The 23,151-nt window shown below is 40.7% G+C and overlaps 2 protein-coding genes across 2 annotated transcripts; both read right to left on the reverse strand.

Moving 5' to 3' along the window:
* Positions 1–12,767: 12,767 nt before the first annotated feature.
* LOC137937322 (preprotein translocase subunit SECE1-like) lies at positions 12,768–13,262 on the reverse strand. The gene has a single exon (XM_068782393.1). It carries the CDS (start codon positions 13,260–13,262, stop codon positions 12,768–12,770), a length of 495 nt encoding a protein of 164 aa, XP_068638494.1.
* Positions 13,263–19,611: 6,349 nt separating this feature from the next.
* On the reverse strand, positions 19,612–21,292 carry LOC137937324 (uncharacterized). Its single transcript, XM_068782394.1, has 3 exons — positions 20,360–21,292; positions 19,997–20,278; positions 19,612–19,746 (listed from the first exon to the last, which is right to left on the reverse strand). The coding sequence occupies exons 1-3, from the start codon at positions 21,290–21,292 to the stop codon at positions 19,612–19,614; spliced, it is 1,350 nt and encodes a 449-aa protein (XP_068638495.1).
* Between the last annotated feature and the right edge of the window lie 1,859 nt (positions 21,293–23,151).

A 23,151-nucleotide genomic window follows, 5' to 3' on the forward strand; every position in this document is an offset into this window, starting at 1 on the left:
ATGGTTAGAAGCTCAGGAGTCAAAATACCATGGCTTAAATGAAACTTTATGATTACCTGAGAGCCCAAAAGTAGAGAAAGCAGAAATGATCATCTGTCGTACCATCTCAGGAGTGAGTATGTTCGGGTTTGTTGAGGTTGTAGGTGCAGCAGGAATAGAAACAACCGACGAGGTAGCAGGCAATGTAGTAGAACTGGAGGCATCAGCGGAGGCATGATAAGTAGTACCCTGCTTCCTTTCAGGTTGAATGGGGTAGGCAGAGATGATATGACCTTGTTTCTTGCAATCGTTACAGAACTTCCTAGGACAATCCCGATCAATATGACCAAAAGCTTTACAACTAAAGCACTGAACAACATGCATGTCTCTTCCCTTATTCCTCCCCTGGGCTGCATAAGCCACAGTAACAGGGGCCCTAACATTAGCCCGATGTTCCCTGCCAGCTTGAGTTACTATACGTTGCTCCTCATGAAAAAGTTCACTGAAACAAGCATCTAGAGATGATGCAATTTTAAAATTAGAACGGAGTTTCATCAAGAATTGATCTCTCTTGCTAGTTTCATGCACTAATTGAATAGTAGAGAATGCTGCAATGCAAACATTAGAATAAAAAATGTCTACATAGTCAGCCCAAAAGTTTTGAAAACCAGAAAAATATTCCTCAATGGTGAGACTTCCTTGTGTGAAATTAGCCATCTCGTACTCCAATTGAAAACGTCGAGCCGTGTTGTCTTGATAGTAAACCTTGGCGAGGTAACTCCACATGTCAGCCGCATTTCTATAAGGCCTCAGATTGAGAACAAAGTGAGGCTCAACGAAGCCAAGGATCCAGGTCATGACCCTAGCATCCTTGATTGTCCACTTCGACAAAGCCTCGGCCACTCGAGGTGCGAGATCACTCCCATCTATATGACCCCATAATTCTTTTACCATAACGAAAAAACAAAACTGAAATTCCCAAGCAGTATAATTTTTACCCGTGAAATGGATAGGGAACGAGTCTAACCTATCGGTTGACATGATAAAATCCAGATGACACCTTTCTGGACAGAAACCCACAAATTGCAGAAAAGAAACACCCTATTGTATTTCCTTTCTTTGGCTTGTGTTTTGTATCTACTGACACAGAGCCCAAAAAAATGGCTTAGACCTTCTTAGAAGCCCCCTATTACTGGACTTCCTCGACGATCTGGAGGTAATAATAAAATTTCAGCCGCCCATACTGTTGCTACAATCTTCACCCTAGAGACTTGAGATGGGATCAATCGTACCACCAGCTGAGTGTTGACCTCACAAAAACGTTAACCTAGGAGTGGTCATCAATCTTGAAACCATGAGCGGTGAAATATCTACCCAGAAGTGCTTAGTCAGCACTGCTCTCTGGGATCTTAATCCGGCTTCCCGTCAAACACCCTCACGGCGCACCACGCAGAATCCCTCGACTGAATCTCCCCTATTTAATCTCCTCGAAGATCAACTCGTTGTTAATCGATAACACCACTGATGTCCCCGACGATCAAAACCATTGGATGTCGGAGCAAAGATGAAGCAAAAGATGCCGAAATCCTCGACAAATCAAGAACGGAGAACAGGGGGAAGATAACTTACCTCTGATAGCACCAAAAGCGTCGAAGGATTACGCTAATGGCTCCAAACGCAGCTCTGATACCATGTTAATCAGTTTCTTCAAGCCCAAGGTAAAAAATGAGAGATCGATTTTTATTTTCGATGCCCTGATTTTCTGTTCTATACATAGATATTGAAGTTTATGTTATAAACAAAAATTACAATAATGCCCTTATAAGATACAAATATACGATAACACCCACGCCTCCAAAGAGAGCAGCAACTAGACCGCCCCTATAGGAACGGTTGTCACGTTTCCTGTTATATAAAATAACGCGGTAAATAGAATAATAATGAGATCATGTAACATAGAAATCCTTTCTCTTTTTTCTTATTTGAGAAGAAAAAAGTGGGTTTTGATTTTTAGATCTTGCTATTTTCATTTTAGAATAAAAATTAATACCACGATAATTGTGTATGTATTACGTTAGTGAATATTATATTTGATATTTAGAAATATTTTTTAAATAATATTATAAAAATTAATGAATTAACTGGGTTTGGTTGAAGTCAAGTCAATTAGACATGATAGTTAATGGGTATGCTAGATTCTTAGAGAATGATGAGACTAGTAGGAGTAGGTAACCTCGAAACTTAGTTTTTGAGGAGCATAGCAATTCTCAACTTCTTCCTATATCGTCACATAGATTGGTTGTGTTTCAAGATAATCATCAGGACTTGATTCCTCAATTTTTTTTCATAAATCTAGTTACTCGTCATTTTCAACATAAGGATATTCCAATAAGTCCAATTACTCTTCATTCTCAACCTGAAAATATTGAAGTACTATTAAGAAAATATTCAAGAGTTAGGACACTGATATAACTCGACAACAGTAATACGAATTTTCAAACCAAAGTGATGAAAGCGACTAACCTTCTGGTATCGATATATCCCAACAACAGTAATACAAATTTCCAAGCCAAACAGAAGAAATCGACAAACCTTCTGGTATAGATATAGCCCAACCACGGTAATACGGATTTCCAAGCCAAAGGGAAGAAATCGACGACCCTTCACTGCTGAAATCGAAATAAATAAACCTCCTTGAGTAGACGATGAATCCTCGACAATGCTAATGAACCCCCAATAGCAGTAATCACTCGACACAATGATAATGGAGATAAAAACGAAAACTCCTCTGTCAAAATCGATGTAGAACTCACCGAAAATAGTCGCCGATAACCCCTGGTATTTGAGAGACTAGTACTCTCCCTGAGCCACTCTTTGAAGACAAAACGACGCTCCCCTTTCTCTTCCTCTCCTCTCCCTCTAAATTCCCTCCCGAGCCTCATAAAATTGTAAAATTCCCAAAATGCCCCTGACCACATTAATCACCCTCTAATTATTCTCCCAGTACTATTTATTCCTTCTAGAGTAGTTAACACTAATTTGGGGTCTATCATGCCCCTCGCCCAAAATCGATGTAGAACTCACCGGAAATAGTCGCCGATAACCCCTGGTATTTGAGAGACTAGTACTCTCCCTGAGCCACTCTCTGAAGACAAAACGACGCTGCCCTTTCTCTTCCTCTCCTCTCCCTCTAAATTCCCTCCCGAGCCTCATAAAATTGTAAAATTCCCAAAATGCCCCTGACCACATTAATCACCCTCTAATTATTCTCCCAAGTGTTGTTTATTCCTTCTAGAGTAGTTAACACTAATTTGGGGTCTATCATGCCTCTCGCCCAAACTTTCACCTTGTCCTCAAGGTGAAAAGCAGGAAATTGGAGCCGCATTGCCTCAAAATCCTCCCAAGTGGCTTCAAATTCGGTAGGTCCTTCCATTGCACCAAAACCTCCAACTGTTGCTGCCCATTTTTCTAATTCAGCATTCAATTGTGGAGGAAGAATTGAAGATGAATGCGATATTCCTTTTGCTCGATGAAGTTGGGATACATGAAACACCGGATGCACGGAGGACTCTTGTGGGAGTTGCAGTTTGTAAGTAACTCTTCCAACTCGTGACACCACCTCAAAAGGGCCATAAAATTGGGCTGCCAACTTCTCATTGTGCCGAGTGGCCAAGGAGCATTGCCAATAGAGCTTGAGTTTTACAAACACGTGATCCCCCACCTGAAACTCTTCATCCCTCCTTTTAAGATCAGTCGTGGCCTTCATTCTTTGTTGAGCCCGCAGTAATTGCATCTTTAAGTCATCAAGATATGCATTCCGTTCCTCTAAAATCTATTCGACTTCAGAAACTGTAGCTATCCCGGACTTATAGTGCAATAAGGATGGAGGGTCACATCCGTATAAGACTCAAAATGGAGTGGTACCTGTAGAAGAATGGAAGCTGGTGTTATACCAATATTCCTCCCATGACAACCATTTCGCCCAAGTTTTTGGTCTATCAGAAGCGAAACATCGAAGATAGGTCTCCAAACACCTATTAACCACTTCAGATTGACCATTAGTTTGAGGGTGGTAGGCGGTGTTGTGTCGCAAATCAGTCCCTTGGAGATGAAAGAGTTCCTACCAAAAATGACTCATAAACACCTTGTCCCGATCTGAAATAATAGACTTGGGCACCCCTTGCAATCTAATCACCTGTCTCACAAATAAATCAACCACGATTTTGGCTGTAAATGGGTGCCACAACACCAAAAAGTGATCATACTTGCTCAACCTATCCACCACCACCATAATAGTATCAACGCCCTGTCACTTTGGCAACCCTTCAATAAAGTCCATGGTCAAATCCTCCCAAACCATCTCTGGTAAGTCAATAGGTTGTAGAAGACCAGCTGGGGACCTTGCCAAGTGTTTGTTCTTTTGGCAAACCTCATAATTTTGAACGAATTCAGTCACTTTTTTCTTCATACCCGGCCAATATAAGTCTACAACCATTCTTCTATATGTTTTAACCTCTCCCGAATGGCCCCCAATAGGTGTGCAGTAGTATCCACGCAATAAGGTTGGAATTAAGGAAGAAGTCGCAGATAAAATCAACCTACGATTGTAAAAGAGCTGCCCATGGTCAACTTGAAACCCGACTACCTTGTCACCAGCTGCCAATTGTGTGATAATTTGTTGTAAGAATGGGTCCATTGCCACTTCTTGTTGTAAAACATCCATATCCAGCCATTGCACCCCAGAAACTGCAGTTATATTCATCATTTCCAGTTTGCGAGAGAGTGCATCCGCCATTCTATTACTTGACCTCAGTCGATATTGAATGTCAAACTCATAGCCCATCAATTTCACCAACCAGCGTTGATATTCCACACTTACGAGACGTTGTTCCAGCAAGAATTTTAAACTTTGCTGGTTAGTTCGCACCAAAAACCTCCTTCCCAGCAGGTAAGGGCGCCATTTCTGAATAGCCAACACAATGGCCATGAGCTCCTTTTCATAAATAGACTTCAATTGGGCTCGTTCACTCATTACTTGACTAAAAAATGCAATCGGTCATTGATCTTGCAGTAGAACAACTCCTAGCCCATATCCAGAAGTGTCGGTCTCCACAATAAACACCTTCGAAAAATCAAGTAGAGCCAAAACTAATACCGTAGTCATGGCTTCCTTCAAACGCTCAAATGTCGCGGTAGCTTCATCCAACCACCTAAACCTATCTTTTTTTAATTGATCAGTCAAGGATCTCGCAATATCTCCATAACCCAAAACAAAATTTTGATAGTATCCTATAAGACCAAGGAAACCCCTTAATTCCTTAAGTGTGGTTGGTGCGGGCCAATCAACCATAGCATGTATCTTATTCGGATCAACTGACGCCCCCTCTCTAGAAATGATATGTCCCAAGTATTCTATCTATTCTCTCCCAAAAGAACACTTCGTAGAATTAGCGTACAACCTGTGTTCTCATAATTTCCCCAAAACGGCCACCAAATGATCACAGTGAGTACTCCAACTTGGACTATATATCAAAATGTCGTCGAAGAATACCAATACAAATCAACAAAGAAAGGGTTTGAATACCTCATTCATAAGGATTGAAATGTAGCCGATGCATTGGTAAGCCCAAAAGGCATGACCAAGAATTCGTAGTGTCCTTCATGAGTCCGGAAAGCTGTCTTGTACACATTAGTTGTTTTCATTCTGATTTGGTGGTATCCTAACTTCAAGTCCAGCTTCGAAAAGACTTGTGTTCCATGAAGCTCATCTAACAACTCATCGATCACTGGGATGGGAAACTTATCCGGAATAGTCTCCTTGTTTAGTGCTCTATAGTCCACACAAAATCTCCAACTTCCGTCTTTCTTCTTGACTAAGACAACAGGGCTTGAAAAAGGGCTAGTACTAGGCTGTATGATTCCAGCCGCCAACATTTCTCCCACCAACCTCTCTATTTCATCTTTTTTTATTAAGGGGTACTGATATGGACGAACACTCACCGGTGAAGCTCCCTCCTTCAAGGTTATGGCATGCTCCTTTTCCCTTTTTGGTGGTAACTCTTGGGGCATGGTAAAAACATCCCCAAACTTCGTCAAAACTTTCTTCACCATCATTGTCTTGTCCTCCTTCAGTTGTGACGCTGCCACTATGGTACTGTCCAACTCCACAAGAATCCCATGTCCCTCATGTTTGATAGTTTGCATCATCGCCTTGAGTGAAACCAAAGTTTTGTGCAAGGAGGGATCACCCTGTAACACCATCGTCTCATTACCCAATCTAAACTTCATAACATGTGTTTTCCAATTCATATATGTTCCTCCTAAGGTTATCAACCATTGTACACCTAAAATCACATCGGTGCTTCCCAGTTCCAAAGGCAGAAAATCTTCCATGACCTCTATTCCCTAAATAGTTAATCGATCCCCCTTACAAATTCCTTCCCTAGGAAGTGCCGCACCTGTGCCCAATTGAACGCCATACTTTGTTGTTGGAGATAAAGGCAAGTGCAGTTTTTTTACCACTATAGTGGAAATAAAATAATGGGCTGCTCCTCCATCAATAAGTACGACGATTGGTTGTTCTCTAATGCTTCCCGCAATCTTGATTGTCTTCGGAAGTGTTAATTCAACTACCGAATTCAACAACACCCCCACTATTTGAGCAACCGCTCTAACCTCTTCCTCATGCTGTTCACACTGGCCGTCATCGCCATCCTCCATAACTTCTTCTTCCAGCTCTTGTAAAATCAGCATTTGTAGATCCTTGTTTTTACATCTATGCCCAGCTGAGAATTTTTCATCACAACGGTAGCACAAACTCCGCTCTCTCCGGTATTGGATTTTGGCTTTCTTGAGTTTCCTGAATGGCGTCGTCCTCTTCTCCATCCCATGTTTCGCCGTGTCTTCCATGGACGTGGTCCTCCCATTACCCCCAACTATGGTCCCCGCTGGTTTTGTAGTACCCAGCCCAAACCAAATCTACTTAATAACTTTATTTTTTTCTTCCAACTTTTGGGCCAACTCCATGGTCTTTCCTAACCCATTGGGCTCCAACACCCTTACCTCGGCCTGAATTTCGGGCTTATGCCCATTAACAAAGTTGGACTCCAACACCTTTTCTGGAATATCTTCCAATGTGGAAGCCAAATCCTTAAATCGCCTTCTGTAATCTCTCACAGTGGTCTCCTGCTTCAATGCCAAAATTTTCTCATAAGGAGAACCATCTTCGGAACTTCTGAACCGTTTTAGCAATAAGGACTGAATTTTTTCCTAGTTCATCATCTCCCTCCTGTTATTTTCATACTTGAACCATTTTAATGCCTCCCCTTCTAGTCATACTACGTCGACTTCCAGTTTTTCATCTTGAGATACCCGGTTAAGCGAGAAATAGCGTTCAACTCTATAAATAGAGTCATCGGGGTCTTCTCCCTCAAAGATTGGTAATTCTAACTTTCTGGGTCACACTTCATATCGGCTCTGTCAATTCCACTCAACCTCGCCACCATCTCTTCCATGTCTAATACCTCTCTGGATCGAGTTATCACCCACTGCCGAATCCATCCCCTGTCTCGCTGTTGCCGACCTACTCCGTGCATTCAGATTTCGGTTGAGCTCCTCTTGGGTATGCAGGAGTTGTTCAACATGTCCAATCAGTGTTGTCAACCCCTGTTCCATTGCTGGAATCTTCCGAACCTCTTCCTTCATCGAGCTCACCTCCTCCCTTACTGAGCTCACGATTCCTTCCACCGATTCCACCCTCGACTCCATTCTGGTAGTCGCCATGAGGATCGTTTTCACGCTCTCGACCTGACGCTATTCTCTCGATAGAAATAACGACGTCTGGTGCGAATCCAATCAACGGAAAGAAACGAAAACTCTGCTTCACTGCTGAAATCCAGAGGCGAACCCAACCTCGCTCCAATACCTAATGATATAACCCGACAATAGTAATACAAATTTTCAAACCAAAGTGATGAAAGCGGCGTACCTTCTGGTATCGATATATCCCAACAACAGTAATACAGATTTCCAAGCCAAAAGGAAGAAATCAACAAACCTTCTATTATCGATATAGCCCAACCACGGTAATACGGATTTCCAAGCCAAAGGGAAGACATCGACAACCCTTCACTACTAAAATCGAAATAAATAAACCTCCCCGAGTCGACAATGAATCTTCGACAACGCTAATGAACCCCCAATAGCAGTAATCACTCGACACAATGATAATAGAGATAAAAACGGAAACTCCTCTGTCGAAATCGATGTAGAACTCACCAGAAATAGTCGTTGATAACCCCTGGTATTCAAAAGACCAGTACTCTCCCTGAGCCACGCTTTGAAGACAAAACGATGGGCCCCTTTCTCTTCCTTTTCTCTTCCTCTTCTCTCCCTCTAAATTCCCACCCGAGCCTCATAAAGTTGTAAAATTCCCAAAATGCCCCTGACCACATTAATCACCCTCTAATTATTCTCCCAAGTGCCATTTATTCCTTCTAGAGTAGGTAACACTAATTTGGGGTTTATCATAAACCTACAATTCTTTAGAGTATGAAGTGTACCTTCAAGAATAAGGTTGTGAGTAGAAATAAATTCAATTAAGGAATGATGCCATGAAGGAAGAGTTAGATTTAATGGATAAAAACCAAGTTTGGGATTTTTTAGACAATATTGAAAGATATGAGGTAAAACTTGTAGCCAAAAGATTTACTCAACAAAATGAATTGATTATCACAATACATTCTCTCCTGTTTCAAATGAATCCTACTTCAAATGGATGTGAGCTTTCTTCAATGGAGACCTAGAGGAAGAGGCTTACATGAAACAACCTGAGAGTTTCATTTCAGGGGTGAATGATTACTTGGTTTGTAGCTTAAGAAATCTATATGTGGAAACCTATATCAGTGGCATTTAAAATTTCACGATGTTATTTCTTCATTTGGTTTTACGGAGAATATCATAAATCAATATATATACCATAGGGTTAGTCGGACCAAAATAATTTTCTTAGTCCTATATGTAAATGATATTCTACTTGCTTGAAATGATTTAGGATTACTTCATGAGGTTAAGCGATTTCTCTCGATGCAATTTGATATGAAAGATATGGGTGAAGCTTCTTATGTTATAGGCATAAAGATTGAGAGAGACAGATCCCGAGAGACATTAGGATTTTCTCAAGAGACCTATATCAATAAGCCCGAGAAATATTGATTAGACTCAAGGGTATGGATATATTGATTCGCATAAATAGTTGTATAAATAATTATTTTATACAAATTATTTTTTAGAATATCAATTTTAAATTTTATGAGAATCGGGCCCAATAGGCCCCACATATTGGGATTCTTATTTAGTATCAAACTCAGTTGTTGGGGCCCACTTTAACTAACTAGAATTTGATTTTAAGTGGGAAGTGGAGACATAGGAAGAATCCTTGTTAGAGTTAGATAGGTTGATGGGCCACTGAACTCTTATATGTCACACCAATAATAAAAAAATTGACTCTACTCTTGTGAGAGGACCTGCCATTGAGAAGAAGTTACAAAAAATTTAAAATTCATGAAATTAGGAATTGATTACTGGGATAACAGGACTTCCAGAGGAAAAAATCATGTGTGCTGCCGGTTTTGTTCTAGTGGAGAGAGAAGGGGGGGTGGGGGTGGGGGTGGGGGTGGAGGCACAACAGATCATTTCATTACTGGAAACTTGCTAGTTCTAGTTCAGTCTTTGTCACATATTTCCTACCATTTTCAACACAAATATGCAGTTTGCAAAGGAGAATCATTATGAAATTAAGCTTCCCCAGGTGACACAAAGAAAACGAAGAAATTACTGAGGCAGCAGTGATGACAACCTTAAGAAGAGCCATTGGCTTCTACTCTACAATCAAGCTCATGATGGGCATTGGCCAAGTGATAATGGTGGTTCCTTGTTTCTTCTTCCTGGCATTGTAAAGATTACTTCTTCTTACATTCTCCATACTGAGTTCTTTTGGAGCTAATATTGTAGTTGACCAAAGAATAATACTGTATTAGGGGAATTTCATATTCTGCTTCTTATATATTTCATGCTGCAGGTGATAAGTTTATATGTGATAGGAGGCCTCAATACAATTTTCTCATCAGAACATCAGAAAGAGATAAGCCACTAAATATACAATCATCAGGCAAGAACTACTCTTCTCTAATTGTCTATCTTCCTTCCATGAAATGAGAATTAATGAAAATCAGATTAGTAAAGGCTTCAGACTTCTTACTCGCCATTTTGTTAGACCTGACAAATATTACACTAGAGTACAATGGTTCAAATTTGCAGAATGCAGATGGCAGTTGGAGCCTCTATATAGAAGGCCACAAAGTCATGTTCAGCATCCCCTTTTCTACATTTCTCTGAGGCTGCTTGGAGAAGATGGAGAAAGCTACAGTGGGTATTAGAGCACAGTGGAGTCAATTCAATACCATCTTGAGGAAAATTGCGGGTTTCAGTAAGAAATGGCTCACATCTACCATAACTTTGACATTTGATTTCATGTATTTGAGTTATTATTAATTTGAGTTTCTTTTTGAGTGTTTCATGGTCTAAATATTAATTTTTCTATCATGGATGACTTGTAATCAATGAGTTGACAGTATAGCAAACCTACCAGTGGAAATGCAAGATACAGTGTGCTACTGGATGGTTGCTGTTAACTGCTTTTCTGTAACTAACCAAGTACTACTACAACTGACTCAGAAGAGAACAAGTAATAGCCCTTAAAAGCTGTTTGATCCTCACTCTCTCTAGGAAAAAATTTCTTCAGAGCAATATCATTTGAAATGCAAAGAAAAGAAGCAAAATTCAAATTGTGTAAGTGACAGTGTTAGTTTTTTTGCAATTTTTTATTGTAGCTTAATGATCTTGACTAAATGTTCACTTGCATTAATGGAAGGAATTGAACATTAACCACAAGTCTTTTCTAGTCTCTGTGCTCTTCATTTTCTTTTTCATAAACCAGTCAAATATATTATACATCATGGAGTATGGTTTTGACTTTCTGATGCTTTTGCAAACAAGTTAGTCACAGGTGAATAGAATATGTCTCTAATTGTTTTTTTAATACATAATTTTTCCAAGGTGTCAAACATGCTTTGGACCCTAATTCTGAGGTCTTCACATTGCATCTTCCAAGAATATATGATTACCTGTGGATTGCTGAAGATGGAATAAGATGAAGGTGTTATAACAACTCTAATTACTGTTAATTGAATTTCAGAGTGTTTCTTTAAGAGTTTCTCAGAAACATGGCAGGGGAGTGATGGCATGTTATGGGACACAGCTTTAGCTGTTCAAGCAATTATTTCAAGTAATCTTGTTGATCAGTACAGTTCAACTCTTAAGAAGGCACACAAGTACATAAAAATGTCCAAGGTAACACCTTTTTTTAGTGACCATTTCAGATTAGTGCTGAACAAGTTTTCTTGCAAAGTTCAATTAAATTTCTTTAATTTTGATCTGTTCTACAGGTTCCAGAAAACTGTTCTGACAATTTTAGCAGCTGGTACCATCACATATCAAAAGATGCATGGACTTTCAAAACAGAAGATAGATGGCAAGTTTCAGATTGCATGGCTGAAGGATTGAAGGTTTTTGTTTAAAATACAGCAGATTAAGAATGAGGGAGGCAGTTACTTAGCCTTTCCATCCTCCTTCGGGGGCTGATCTATTTTTATCAGAACTCCCATAGGAGAGTTGTTGGTGAATCAATATCAGAAGATGGGTTATATGACGCTGTTTGTTTAGAAACCATTTCCTGTTCATTTACCTAACAGCAACCATAAGTTTTTAAGTGTTGAGATTCTGGAGTCTCACTACAGGCTTTGGCATCATTTGTGAAGTTATTTCCTGGATACTGAAAGAAAGAAGTATAAACTTGCATTGCAAAAGCTGCTAAATATATCGAAAATACACAGGAAGTAGCAAATATTACTGGAAGTAACTCCTTTGGCACGGGAAGAAAGAAAGCTCACGTCCATGGATGAAATGGCACAAAGGCCTTCTGACATTTTCCTTAGCAGCCATTTGTGGAGGCTAACTTGAAGGCCACTGCAAAATTCATGGATGTATTCTACAGAGCTGCATCCATTCATGAGTTTGACTTCAAAGTTTGATTTTCCTTTTTTTGTATCTGAGAAAATTAAACCCAACAAGAAATATATTGCTGCAGGTCAAGATCATTGAACTCTGAATGGAAGAGGAAATGGACATGGTGACTCGCAAGGAAAAAAAGTTTAAAGTTCTGTAGAGGCAACATAAATGAGCTTTATGTAGTTCAGAAAGCGAAAACCTCTGGGCACAAAATACAGGCGGTATGTATACTCGTTGCCTGGGCCTTCTCTATATCTCAACGATAACAGCAGATTTTGATAACCCTCTGGTATCAGTGAATCTGTATCTGGGTGACTGATATCCTTTACGAACCTGAACTCTTCGTAATTCAGGAAACTCACCATCGTTATTCCATGGAGACAACTATTTTTGTGTTTTCATGTTTGGAATTTAGCCAGGGAAATATGAATCAGAAGGCTAAAATTTTCTTGTGCAAATAGGAAACCATCTTCTCAAATCATTGAAGCCAAGAACAACAGGGACATTACTCTCGTCCGTCTGGCAAAAAGGGTAAGAACTGAGATGCTTCGATTTCGAGAAAAAACAAATAAATAGCCCAAACATGAGATTATTTATCAGTCTATACAAGAGCTTAAAAGGGATAAAAAACCCTTTTTCTGATGGTTGTAAAATTGATTTGATCAGAAAAAATCCTGGACTCCTCTTCCAGCGAAGACTCGATCAGAGACTTCAGCCAGAACGGCATTCAATGTCAGCAACACCAAGCTCGAACCTGTAATCACCGCCAATACGACTCCAGTAGTCCCCAGAACTTTACGAAAAACAGGCCACTCGATTTCCTGCACTTCTTCCAGTACCCCACTAAAAAAATTGTCTTTCTCTTTCTCCCTCCTCTCCTTCAGCACTTCTCTTATGGCTCTAATTTCCGAATTTTCCTGAGTCTCGGAGCTATCAACCCGTTCTTCCGACTTACCTGAAGGTTCTTCCTTCGTTCCAATCGGTTGAGGTCGCTCCGGTTCCTGGTTCGAATTTGCCTGAACAGCTCGAAGAAGGGTTCGTCTGGGCATCGACAGATAGTTCTTCGACTGCAATAACTTCGGCTTGAGTGGATTCCCGCGGTAGCAGCTGATGCGCGACGGCGTCGGGATGGAAAATGTGGAACAAAGAATCGCCATTAGGAAACAGGGGAGAGCTAGGAGAGAGAGAGAGAGAGACGGAGAGGATTTTCAATTTTTCGACTGTGAGACCTGGGGATTAGAATTTCGAAATTTACCACTGCTTGCATCGGCTGTGAAATTACACGAATGACCCTTCCGCGAGGTGTTATTACAGAAAACTCATCTGGTCCAGCAAAATCACGCTGAGCAACGGAAGAAACTTCTCTTGATGCAACAATTCATCGTTCAACTCCAGTAATCATTATACAGCAATAAGAAGATGAAAGAGGAAGAAGAAGAAGATCAAAGAACTGCTTTCGCAATTTCCTGACTTCGTACATCAGAGGGACGCACAAAAATTGTAGAAGGATATGGCATATATACATAGATGTCGAGGGGGTATTATTATATAATGGTATTTATGTATTTTACATTCAAATATGTCTAGGATTTAATATAAAATACACATATGTAACCCTAATAGAAAATAGTAAAAAATTTTGGCCGTTGTCGCTCCGATGGATGTAGGCATATTGCCAAACCACTGTAAAAACTCTTTGTTCTTCGTTCTTGTTTGATTCGTTAAACACACTGTTGTAAATCGGACAGAGGGGATTTTTCGTACATCGATTAGTATCAGAGCTTACCCGATTCTAAAATCGTTGTTCCAGAAAAATTTATCGTCGCTTCCGGCTCCGGCGACGATTCCGCGACCGTCGTGTGATGATACCTCCACGCCGGCGAAGATTCCGCGACCGCCGTTCGATGATACCTCCATGCCGAGAAGTTTCGCGACCAAGATGAGCTAGAAAATCATTTTTTGTAAACATTTTTCTAATTGAAAATTTTTATTAAAAAATCATATAATTTTTTAAGTAAGATTTTTCTACCAAGATGAGCTAGAAAACCATATAGAAACTTTTTGAATGAGTATTTGATATTTGATGTTGTAATACTTTTAGTAAGAGACAATTTTCATTGTAATTTTGTGTTTGATATTTTATTTGATTAAAAATGTATCGATAAGTATAGTAATATATTAGATTGATTATTAATTTTTATTTATTTCCCTAGAAGAGGCACTAAGAGGTCCATTTAACTTTTCTAATAAAATTTTAAAATATTTCTAGTAATTTTCTAATAAGTCACTAATAGTAATAGGATTTTATTTAAATATTTTTTTTGGAAATATGTATCATAGGAAAAACTTTCCTAGAATATAAATTTTCAATCAGGGGCACTAACGAGGTCATAGTAAATTTATGGCCAGATTAAAAAATTACAAAACAAGCTAGACAATATTTGGAGTAAAAAAGATTAATATTGGTATGTTTTAATCCATTATTGAAATTCAATCCTGAACCTCCCCTATCATTCTTTTTTTAAAATGTATGTATAATTTTACATATAATTTATTTGACATATATTTTATATAGAGTATTAAATGTAGGTTAAGCTCAAACTCGGGTAGAGCTCGAGCTCGAACTCAGTTAAAATTATTAGGCTCGAGTTTGATTACAATTTTAGGTTTGAGGTTAGGGTTGGCTTGAGGTCGAGTTCGAAATATTTAAATCAAGCTCGGCTTGAATAAGGTTCGGACTCAACTGGATTCGATGCCACTCTTATGCCCAATTTTAAGTAGAGGTCATTCCCAAATTTATGTAAAATGTATGCATAATTTTATATATAGTTTATTTGACATATATTTTTTGAAAAATTTTAAATGTATGTTGGAGCACGAACTCGAGACATGTATTTTCTGAAAATTTTTAAATGAATGTTGAAACTCGAGCTCGACTCGAACTCGGTTAAAATTATTAGGCTCGAGCTCGATAACAATTTTAGGCTCGAACCTAGGTTCGGCTCGAGCTCGAGTTCGAAATATTTAAATCAAACTCGGCTCGAACATAGGCAGGTTCAGGCTCGGCTCGGCTCGATACCAACCCTAGGGAAGGGGGTGATTTCCTCTTCTGGAAATCCGGAGATCACATCTCGCAAGGGGGCGCCTGATGCGAGGAGACGCCTGATGCATGTAGTGCACTGGTATCAGTGAGGCGCATCCGTTGAGGTCAGGTGCATGTTGTGCACACTTGAGGAGGCCTTCTTCTTCGTAGACACCGAGGCTTCTCACGCCGTGCTCGAAATCTAGATTTTTTGCACGAAAAATCCCAAGTTAGGCTATGATGATTGGATTTTCTTCTACCAAATTTGACATGGCGAAATTCAACAGAACTAGGAATTTCAGATTATGGTAGAAGAGGGTGAAGGATCTATTAGTGCAATAGGACATGTCGAAGGCATTATACGCAAAACAACCGGTGAGAATGGATGACATGGATTGGAAAGGAATGGAAGCTAAGGCTATGGCGACTATCAGGCTTTGTCTAGCTGATGACGTGATGTATCACGTCATGGATGATGAATCACTGATGGAAGTTTGGCTGAAACTAGAAAGTTGGTATATGTCCAAGTCGTTGATGAACAAACTCTATTTTAAATAGAAACTATAAGATCTTAAGATGTCAGAGGGTTCGGATCTGAGCCAGCATATCAACGTTTTCAATCAGCTCATTAGTGATTTTAAACGGGCTGATGTGAAGTTTGAAGAAGAAGACAAGGTGTTAATGTTGATGAATTCCCTATCGAATTCTCCTACATAGGAAAATTTGGTTACGACTCTGATGTGGGGAAAAAAAACTCTCGAATTGGAGGATATCACAAGTGCTCTATTAGGCTTCCATCAGAGGAAGAGAGCTAGTGATGAGACTTCACAAGGTGAAGAACTGGTGGTGAAGGCTAACCAGGAACGTGGAAGAAACAAGTCTCAGAATAGATCGAGTAACAATAAATCTCGGTCTAAATCTAGGAAGAAGAAGGACATCATGTGTTTTAAGTGCGGGAAAAAGGGGCACATAAAACAGGATTGTCCAAAGAAAAAGAAAGGGAATGCAAAGAACAAAGAGGGTCTATCAAAGCCTGTGAATGTAGTGGAATAAGAAGACTCAAAGAGTGGTGACGGGGATATGCTTTCTGTTTCATCCAATTCAGATAATCTCAAAGATTCTTAGAATCTAGATTCAGTATGCTCTTATCACATGACACCCAATAAAGATTGGTTTTAAAGCTACAGGTTAGTAAACTTTGGTTATGTTTTTATGGGTAACAATGCTTCATCAAAGTTGTTGGAATAGGGAGTATAAAAATTAAAAGGTTTGATGGTGTAATTAGAACATTGTGTGATGTTAGACATATACTGGATTTACGAAAGAATCTGATTTCATTGGGCACTTTAGATTGTAATCTGATTTACGAACAAGTCTGCAAGTGGCATACTGAAAGTGAGTAAAGGTGTCTTAACAGTGACGAAGGGGTAGAAACTATTTAGAAATATCTATAAACTACAAGTTACCATAGTTGTAGGTGGAGTTACAACTGTAGAGTCTGAGTTAGACTATACATTCTTGTGGCATATGCGATTAGGTCATATGGGTGTGTATGGGATGATGGAACTTCATAAGAGATATCTATTGAAGGGTATCAAAACATGTAAGCTTGATTTCTACAAGTTTTGTGTTCTTGGAAAATAGAATAAGGTGCAGTTCAAGGCAGCCACACACAAGACAGAAGGGATTTTTAACTATGTTCATTCAGATGTTTGGGTGCCAGTAAGAGTAACATCTTGAGGAGGACACATGTATTTCGTGACCTTTATTGATGACTACTCACGAAAGGTTTGGGTGTACTTCATGCAACACAAGTTAGAAATGTTTGCCAAGTTCAAATTGTGGAAAACTGAAGCAGAAAACCTGACAAAGAGGAAAATTAAATACTTCAAGTCAGACAATGGTACTGAGTACACAGATTCAAAGTTCAAGTAGTTGTGTGAGTAGCATGGGATTAAGAGATACTTCACAGTATGCAAGACACCACAACAGAACAGTGTGGCGGAAAGGATGAGCAGAACAATAGTTGAAAGAGCTAGATGTCTCATGTTGAATGCAGGGCTTGCAAAGAACTTCTGGGCAGAAGCCGTGAATATGGCATGTTTCTTGATTAACAGATCATCTAGAGCACTACTAGATGAGAAAATATCATAGGAAGTGTGGACAGGTAGTGAGGTAGGCTACTCTGGTTTGAGAGTGTTTGGATGTTCAGCTTATGTACATGTGTCTAGTGAGGAGAGGTCAAAGCCTGATGTGAGGTCTAGACAACGTATCTTTCTGGGGTATCAGAAAAGGGTGAAAGGTTTTAAGCTCTGGGATCCAAAGGCAAACAAGATAGTGATCAGTAAAGATGTGGTTTTTGATGAAAAAACCATGTTGCAGAGTACTCAGGAAGAAGAAAAATAGGTGTCAGAAAACTGCAACACCAATGATCATGTGGTGTAGGTGGAGTTAGAGAACCATGGTTGAGAAGAGGATGTTCAACATGCAGAGAGTTCTAGCTTAGGTGATCAGCAGCATCACAGTATAGCCACAGATAGACCCAAACGCACTATTAAGCCACCTACCAGGTATGGTTTTGAAGATTTGGTGTTCTATGCCCTTATTACTAGTAGCGGGGATCCTACTACTTTTTCAGGAGGTAGTACAAAGCCAAGAGAAAAGTAAATGGATGGGTGCTATGGTGGAAGAGATAGAGTCTCTGCATAAGAATCAAACATGGGAGTTGGTGGAGCTTCCCAAGGGGAAGAGATCGATAGGGTGCAAATGGGTGTATAAGAAGAAAGAAGCAGTATCAGAAAAAGAGGAGGAAAAATTCAAGGCTCGTCTAATAACAAAGGGTTACTCACAGAGGAAAGCTTGTTGACTATATGAGGTCTTCTCCCCTGTGGCCAGACACACTTGCATCAAGGCGGTGTTGGTGTTAGTAGCACATTCAAACATGCAGTTGAAGCAGATGGATGTAAAAACAACTTTCTTTCATGGTGACTTGGAGAAACAAATTTACATGGTGATGCTAGAAGGGTTTAGTCACCTTGGACAGGAACATTTGGTTTGTAATTTGAAGAAATCACTTTATGGGCAAAAGCAGTCTTCGAGGCAGTGGTAAACGATTTGACTATTACATGATTCGGATTGGCTACAAAAGGTGTGAGTATGATTATTGTGTTTATCTAAAAAACCTTGATGATGATTCTTTTATTTTTCTGTTACTTTATGTGGATGATATGTTGATTACTGCCAAGAGTATGAGGGAGGTCAATAAGTTGAAGACTTTGTTGAATAGAGAATTTGACATGAAGGATTTAGGTGCGGCCAAGAAGATTCTTGGGATGGAGATTCGCAGGGACAAAACTTCCAGGAGAGTATGGCTATCTCACCATAGCTATGTTGAGAATGTGTTGGACAGGTTCAACATGGGTAATGTAAAACTAGTAAGTACACCTTTGGCGAATCATTTCAGATTGTCGACCGCTCAGTGCCCGAGGTCTCATATGCCAGTGCAGTGGGGTGTTTAATGAATATTATGGTTTGTACAAGACCAGATTTGGCACAAGCTGTCAGAATGTGAGCAAGTTTCTTTCAAATCCGGGTCGACAATTTTGGGATGCAGTCAAGTGGATTTTCAGATACTTGAAGGGTACTACAAACTATGGCATCATGTTTAGCGGACAACAGAGTGTTCCTTCAGTTGTGGGATATGTGGATGCAGACCATGCATGGGACTTGGATGACAGGAGGTCTACCACAGGTTATGTATTTACTCTTGTGGGATGACTTATTTGTTGGAAGTCCATGATACAGTCTATAGTTGCATTATTTACTACTAAGTCAGAGTATATGGCAATAGCTGAGGCTGCCAAGGAAGTTTTGTGGCTTATAGGGTTGGTCAAGGAGCTGGGTGTCCAGCAAGGTAGAGTTCAGTTGCATTATGACAATCAAGAGTGTCATTTAGGACCAAACACATAAATGTGAGTTTTCACAGGATTAGGGAATTGGTTTCATCAGGTGAACTACTGTTTAAAAAAGTTCTCACTTTTGAGAATGCAGCAGACATGTTGACAAAACCTGTTACTACAGATAAGTTCAAGCTTGGACTTGATTAATGTCTCCTGTTGCTAGATAGGAGACGACCCCAACTTATTGTTTTAAGTCCTATGTTATGTTTTCTTTTCTTAAGGGGTGGATATTCGCCAAGGTGGAGATTGTAGAAGCATATGGTGTGTGTATATCGAGGTTAGGGGGTATTATTATATAAGGGTATTTATATATTTTATATACAAATACATCTAGGGTTTAGTATAAAATATACATATGTAACCCTAATTGAAAATAGTGAAATTTTCTGGCTCCGGTATGTAGATATACTGCTGAAACACATTAAAAACCCTCTGTTCTTCGTTCTGGTTTGATTTCTTCGTTAATCACGCGGTTGTATATCGAACAGATGGGGTTTTCCGCACATCAATAACATTGTCAAAAGCATCGAGCCCTTTGATGGGTTTGCGTATTATACATTCAGGGAAGAAGGAAACAATCACTAAATGACAACGACCTTGCTGAGAATCCACAAAACCAAAGACATTTCAAATACGAAAATCGTCTGAAGCAATCCTCGGTCCAGCGAAAACCCGAACAAGGTGATTCCCCCCTTGTTGTGTTGCAAATACGTTACTGCTGCCACAGAAAACCACGCAATCAATCACTCATTAAATCCTTGTTCGTTCTCTGGTTGCGTCTCAGAAAAGGTATGCATGCGAATCCTTTGTTGACTGAGAAAAATTTCGGAAAATTAATAAAACTTGGAACTCGATGCTTACTCAATGCTTCTCTGGTTTCGAAGGACAAGGTGGCCTGAATGGGGTATCTGATGGAATAATCCATGGCAGGCTCAGAATCGCCACCAGCAACAGGGACAGTGGGTTCCCTGGAGGCCTTAGCCGGGAGAGTGTGGGAAGCGGCATTAGAAGCGCAGGTCATGAGCAAGTGCCATCTCGTAGCAATGGCTACCATACCCTGGGCTCGATGAGTGATCCTGGCTGCGCCCATCAGACACATGAAGAATCCACTCAGTTGCACTGCTGAACAGACCTGTTACAGATGCAATTACATTTATATCAACCCACACTCTATATAATCTACCACGAGATGGCGGTTGTGTCAGTCTCTTACCACGAGATCGCCTGAATTGAAGAAATTCTTCTCGGATTTCGATGCGAGGACGAGCATCAGAGCTCCCAATTGGCTGACTGTGATAGTCACCAAACAACCCAGGACGAAAATTCGATATCTGTGACTGGTGACCAGTAATTGCTTCTTGATCCTCGTATGCTCCCCGAACACGGCGATGGCGTCGGTGGCAGAGGCCTCTTCTAATCCTTTTTTGAACCATTCCAGCCTCAGTATTTGCAACTCGCAGGTGAGCCGGAACAGAACGCATACGAGCAAGAAGACCCCCGTGCGGTACACCCACGAGGCCAGCAGCGCCACGAACATGATCGAGTTCCCGGGCGCCCGGCCGTGGATGCCCGGGAACTGGACCGTCACGGTGGAGAAAAAGAGTATTTTGTGGGCAAGCTCTACTGCGAAGGAGGGAAGGAGGATGTAGGTGAGATAGCGGAACGCACGGTCGAGCTCGCGCGCGTAGCCGAGCCGCACGAAGGAGGTGTCTTCGTGGAGATCGTTCAAGAGGAGCTGCCTGATGCCGTACCGCCGGAAGAACCCGGAGAGGGTGAAGAAGCCGATGACCGCGAGGGCTGATTCCGGCAACTGGGCCAGCTTGTCGAATGCAATGCCGGCGGAGGCCGGCGACGGCACTCTTACGGAGACGACGTTCAAGACGGGGACAACGAATGTTAGGAAGACGAACGCGACATACGAAAGAGTCAGACCAGGCCACGACGAATGGTCGAGTGCCCACCATTTCAAACTTAATCGGAAATGGTAGAGATCGTCGGACAAGGAAGATTTCGGTTGAAGCTGATAAGAAAGAAGAGGGACTCGGGTACTATCCCTCTCTTCCCTCTTCTCCGCCGGAACTCTGTCGCCGAATTCGACGTCGATACGGTTTTCGCCTGAATTTCCGGAACACACGGTCGAATCCATGCTTGGAGAACAAATTACAGAGCTCGAACTCGAATCCCAGATTTAAATCGAGCACAGGATCGACAATCAGAGGGAGAGACTTTTTATTTAATTCGAAGGAAATCAAACAACCAAAGGGAGCAGCAATTACACTTCGGGCATTCCTCTCAAAGAATGATTCCACGGATTTTAAAAGAAATCTTCTGCTCAACAAGATTATATATAAATGCAGGTGATTCGTATTTGTGAACAGAGGAACGAAGGTACACGTAATCAAAGAGTTCGACGAAAATAAATAACAAATAGGAAAAAGAAGCTTCGGAAACGGCTGTCTGATTTACGAAACTATATTAAATGTTATAAGCAGAATTATGTGAGCAATTCGGTCAACTCAGTGCTAACTGTAAATGATGCTCAAATCATATCTTTAGATGCAACCGAGGAAGAAAGAAAGATTTGGAAGAGAAATATAATCTGAAGAAATTGGGAAGGATATAATGCGGTCATGGATTCGAGCCTAAAGGGATCTCCAATCTTGAGCATTTTCTGATTAAATCATGTTCTCGCAGGATGCTTAGTTCTGTAATTCTGGTTTAATTTCGATTCTTATGATTTAAGTAAAGTAATTGAGATTATAAGGAACCGAAAGTGAAACAAGAAGATGACAGGAAAACGAGAAACCAGAAGCTAGCGGAAAGAAGGACACGAAACAAAAACTTTTCAGCCTGCCCGTGAGCAACAGTGGCCGAGGGCCTCAAACAAGTGAAGAACAAAGCTGGTCTTTCTCTAAAGCTTTCATGTTGGCTGCGCCTTTCCGACCTCTGCAAGTTAACTTTTCTCCGTGTGATGAAAAGAATAGCCGGCCCGTCAGATTCCGGCCATATTCACGGGGCCGTAGCCGCCTGTCACAATTCACAGGTCTCCCACAACTACTCCACAGGAAATCAAAGGCAGTTTTGCTGGAATCACTGTTCATGTCCCAGAAGCAGCATCTAAAAGCAGAATGCAAGTAACCATTCAATTAAATTTCTTACTGATAAGCAGCTTGAGATTTTCACAACAGAAACACAGACTTTCTACACTCTACAGAACTATCGACGATAGAAAGACAAACTTCCCCATGAATGATTCAGAAAAGTTTGGCAACCATTATTCAACTGGAGTCGCCATCGGGTCAGGACTAGTAGAGTAAAGTCTCGATCAGTACGCGTGTTGAACTCCAGTTTGAGCCTTGCAACTGTCGTCTGTTATATTAATCAAACATTTTCAGGTGTCGACGACACGGGATTCATCATCTAACCCGTCTTCAGATGATAAGACAGCATTCGGAAAGGCAATTAAATACAGCTACAACCTTGTTCAGGAAGTAGGGCATCCAATTAAAGCATCAAACGAAGGCCGTGATTTACTATCTAGGACCATCGTTGATCGAGGACGACCCAGGAGAGGAAGAGACACGGTTGTCTCTCTCTGGAGCACAGCCATGTAAATAAGACGCAGGCAGTGACACTAACCTGACTAGGATTTACATGAATCCAGGTACGACACTGATTGGTGCCCCGTGGCTGTTTCAAAGGACAGACGCCATTCCAGTCATCTTCCCCGAGTTGCCAATTCCCACCCCCAGCAAAGTAGTTCAATCCATTCGTCGGGCACGCGAAGGAGAGGAGAGACTTCCTCCATGGATGTGGGCCATTGTCGGCTTGCATAAGGTTAACACAGAGACCTGGAAGTGGAATGGACCTGACCTACCTATTCATGGAATGATCGTAAAAAGGGTGAGGAAGGACAATAAGTCTTCATGTGACTACGTCATAGCAGAACGTGCTCACATACGAAACCCCAAACCATCCCCTAGTATAAAATTAGCGTCCCATGCT

Source organism: Aristolochia californica, unplaced genomic scaffold, assembly GCF_029961685.1.
Source record: "Aristolochia californica isolate CCGP_79_NKW_82.1479 unplaced genomic scaffold, dmAriCali1.0.hap1 SCAF_7, whole genome shotgun sequence".
Lineage (NCBI taxonomy): Eukaryota > Viridiplantae > Streptophyta > Magnoliopsida > Piperales > Aristolochiaceae > Aristolochia > Aristolochia californica.

Bases quoted from the DNA above. Each gene is read 5' to 3' on its own strand.
- LOC137937322 (XM_068782393.1), bottom strand. From the start codon at position 13,262: ATGGCGATTCTTTGTTCCACATTTTCCATCCCGACGCCGTCGCGCATC.
- LOC137937324 (XM_068782394.1), bottom strand. From the start codon at position 21,292: ATGGATTCGACCGTGTGTTCCGGAAATTCAGGCGAAAACCGTATCGAC. The intron at 20,279-20,359 runs GTAAGAGACTGA...CATCTGTAACAG, and splicing joins TCAATTCAGGCGATCTCGTG to GTCTGTTCAGCAGTGCAACT. The intron at 19,747-19,996 runs GTTCCAAGTTTT...GTGGATTCTCAG, and splicing joins AAGCATTGAGTAAGCATCGA to CAAGGTCGTTGTCATTTAGT.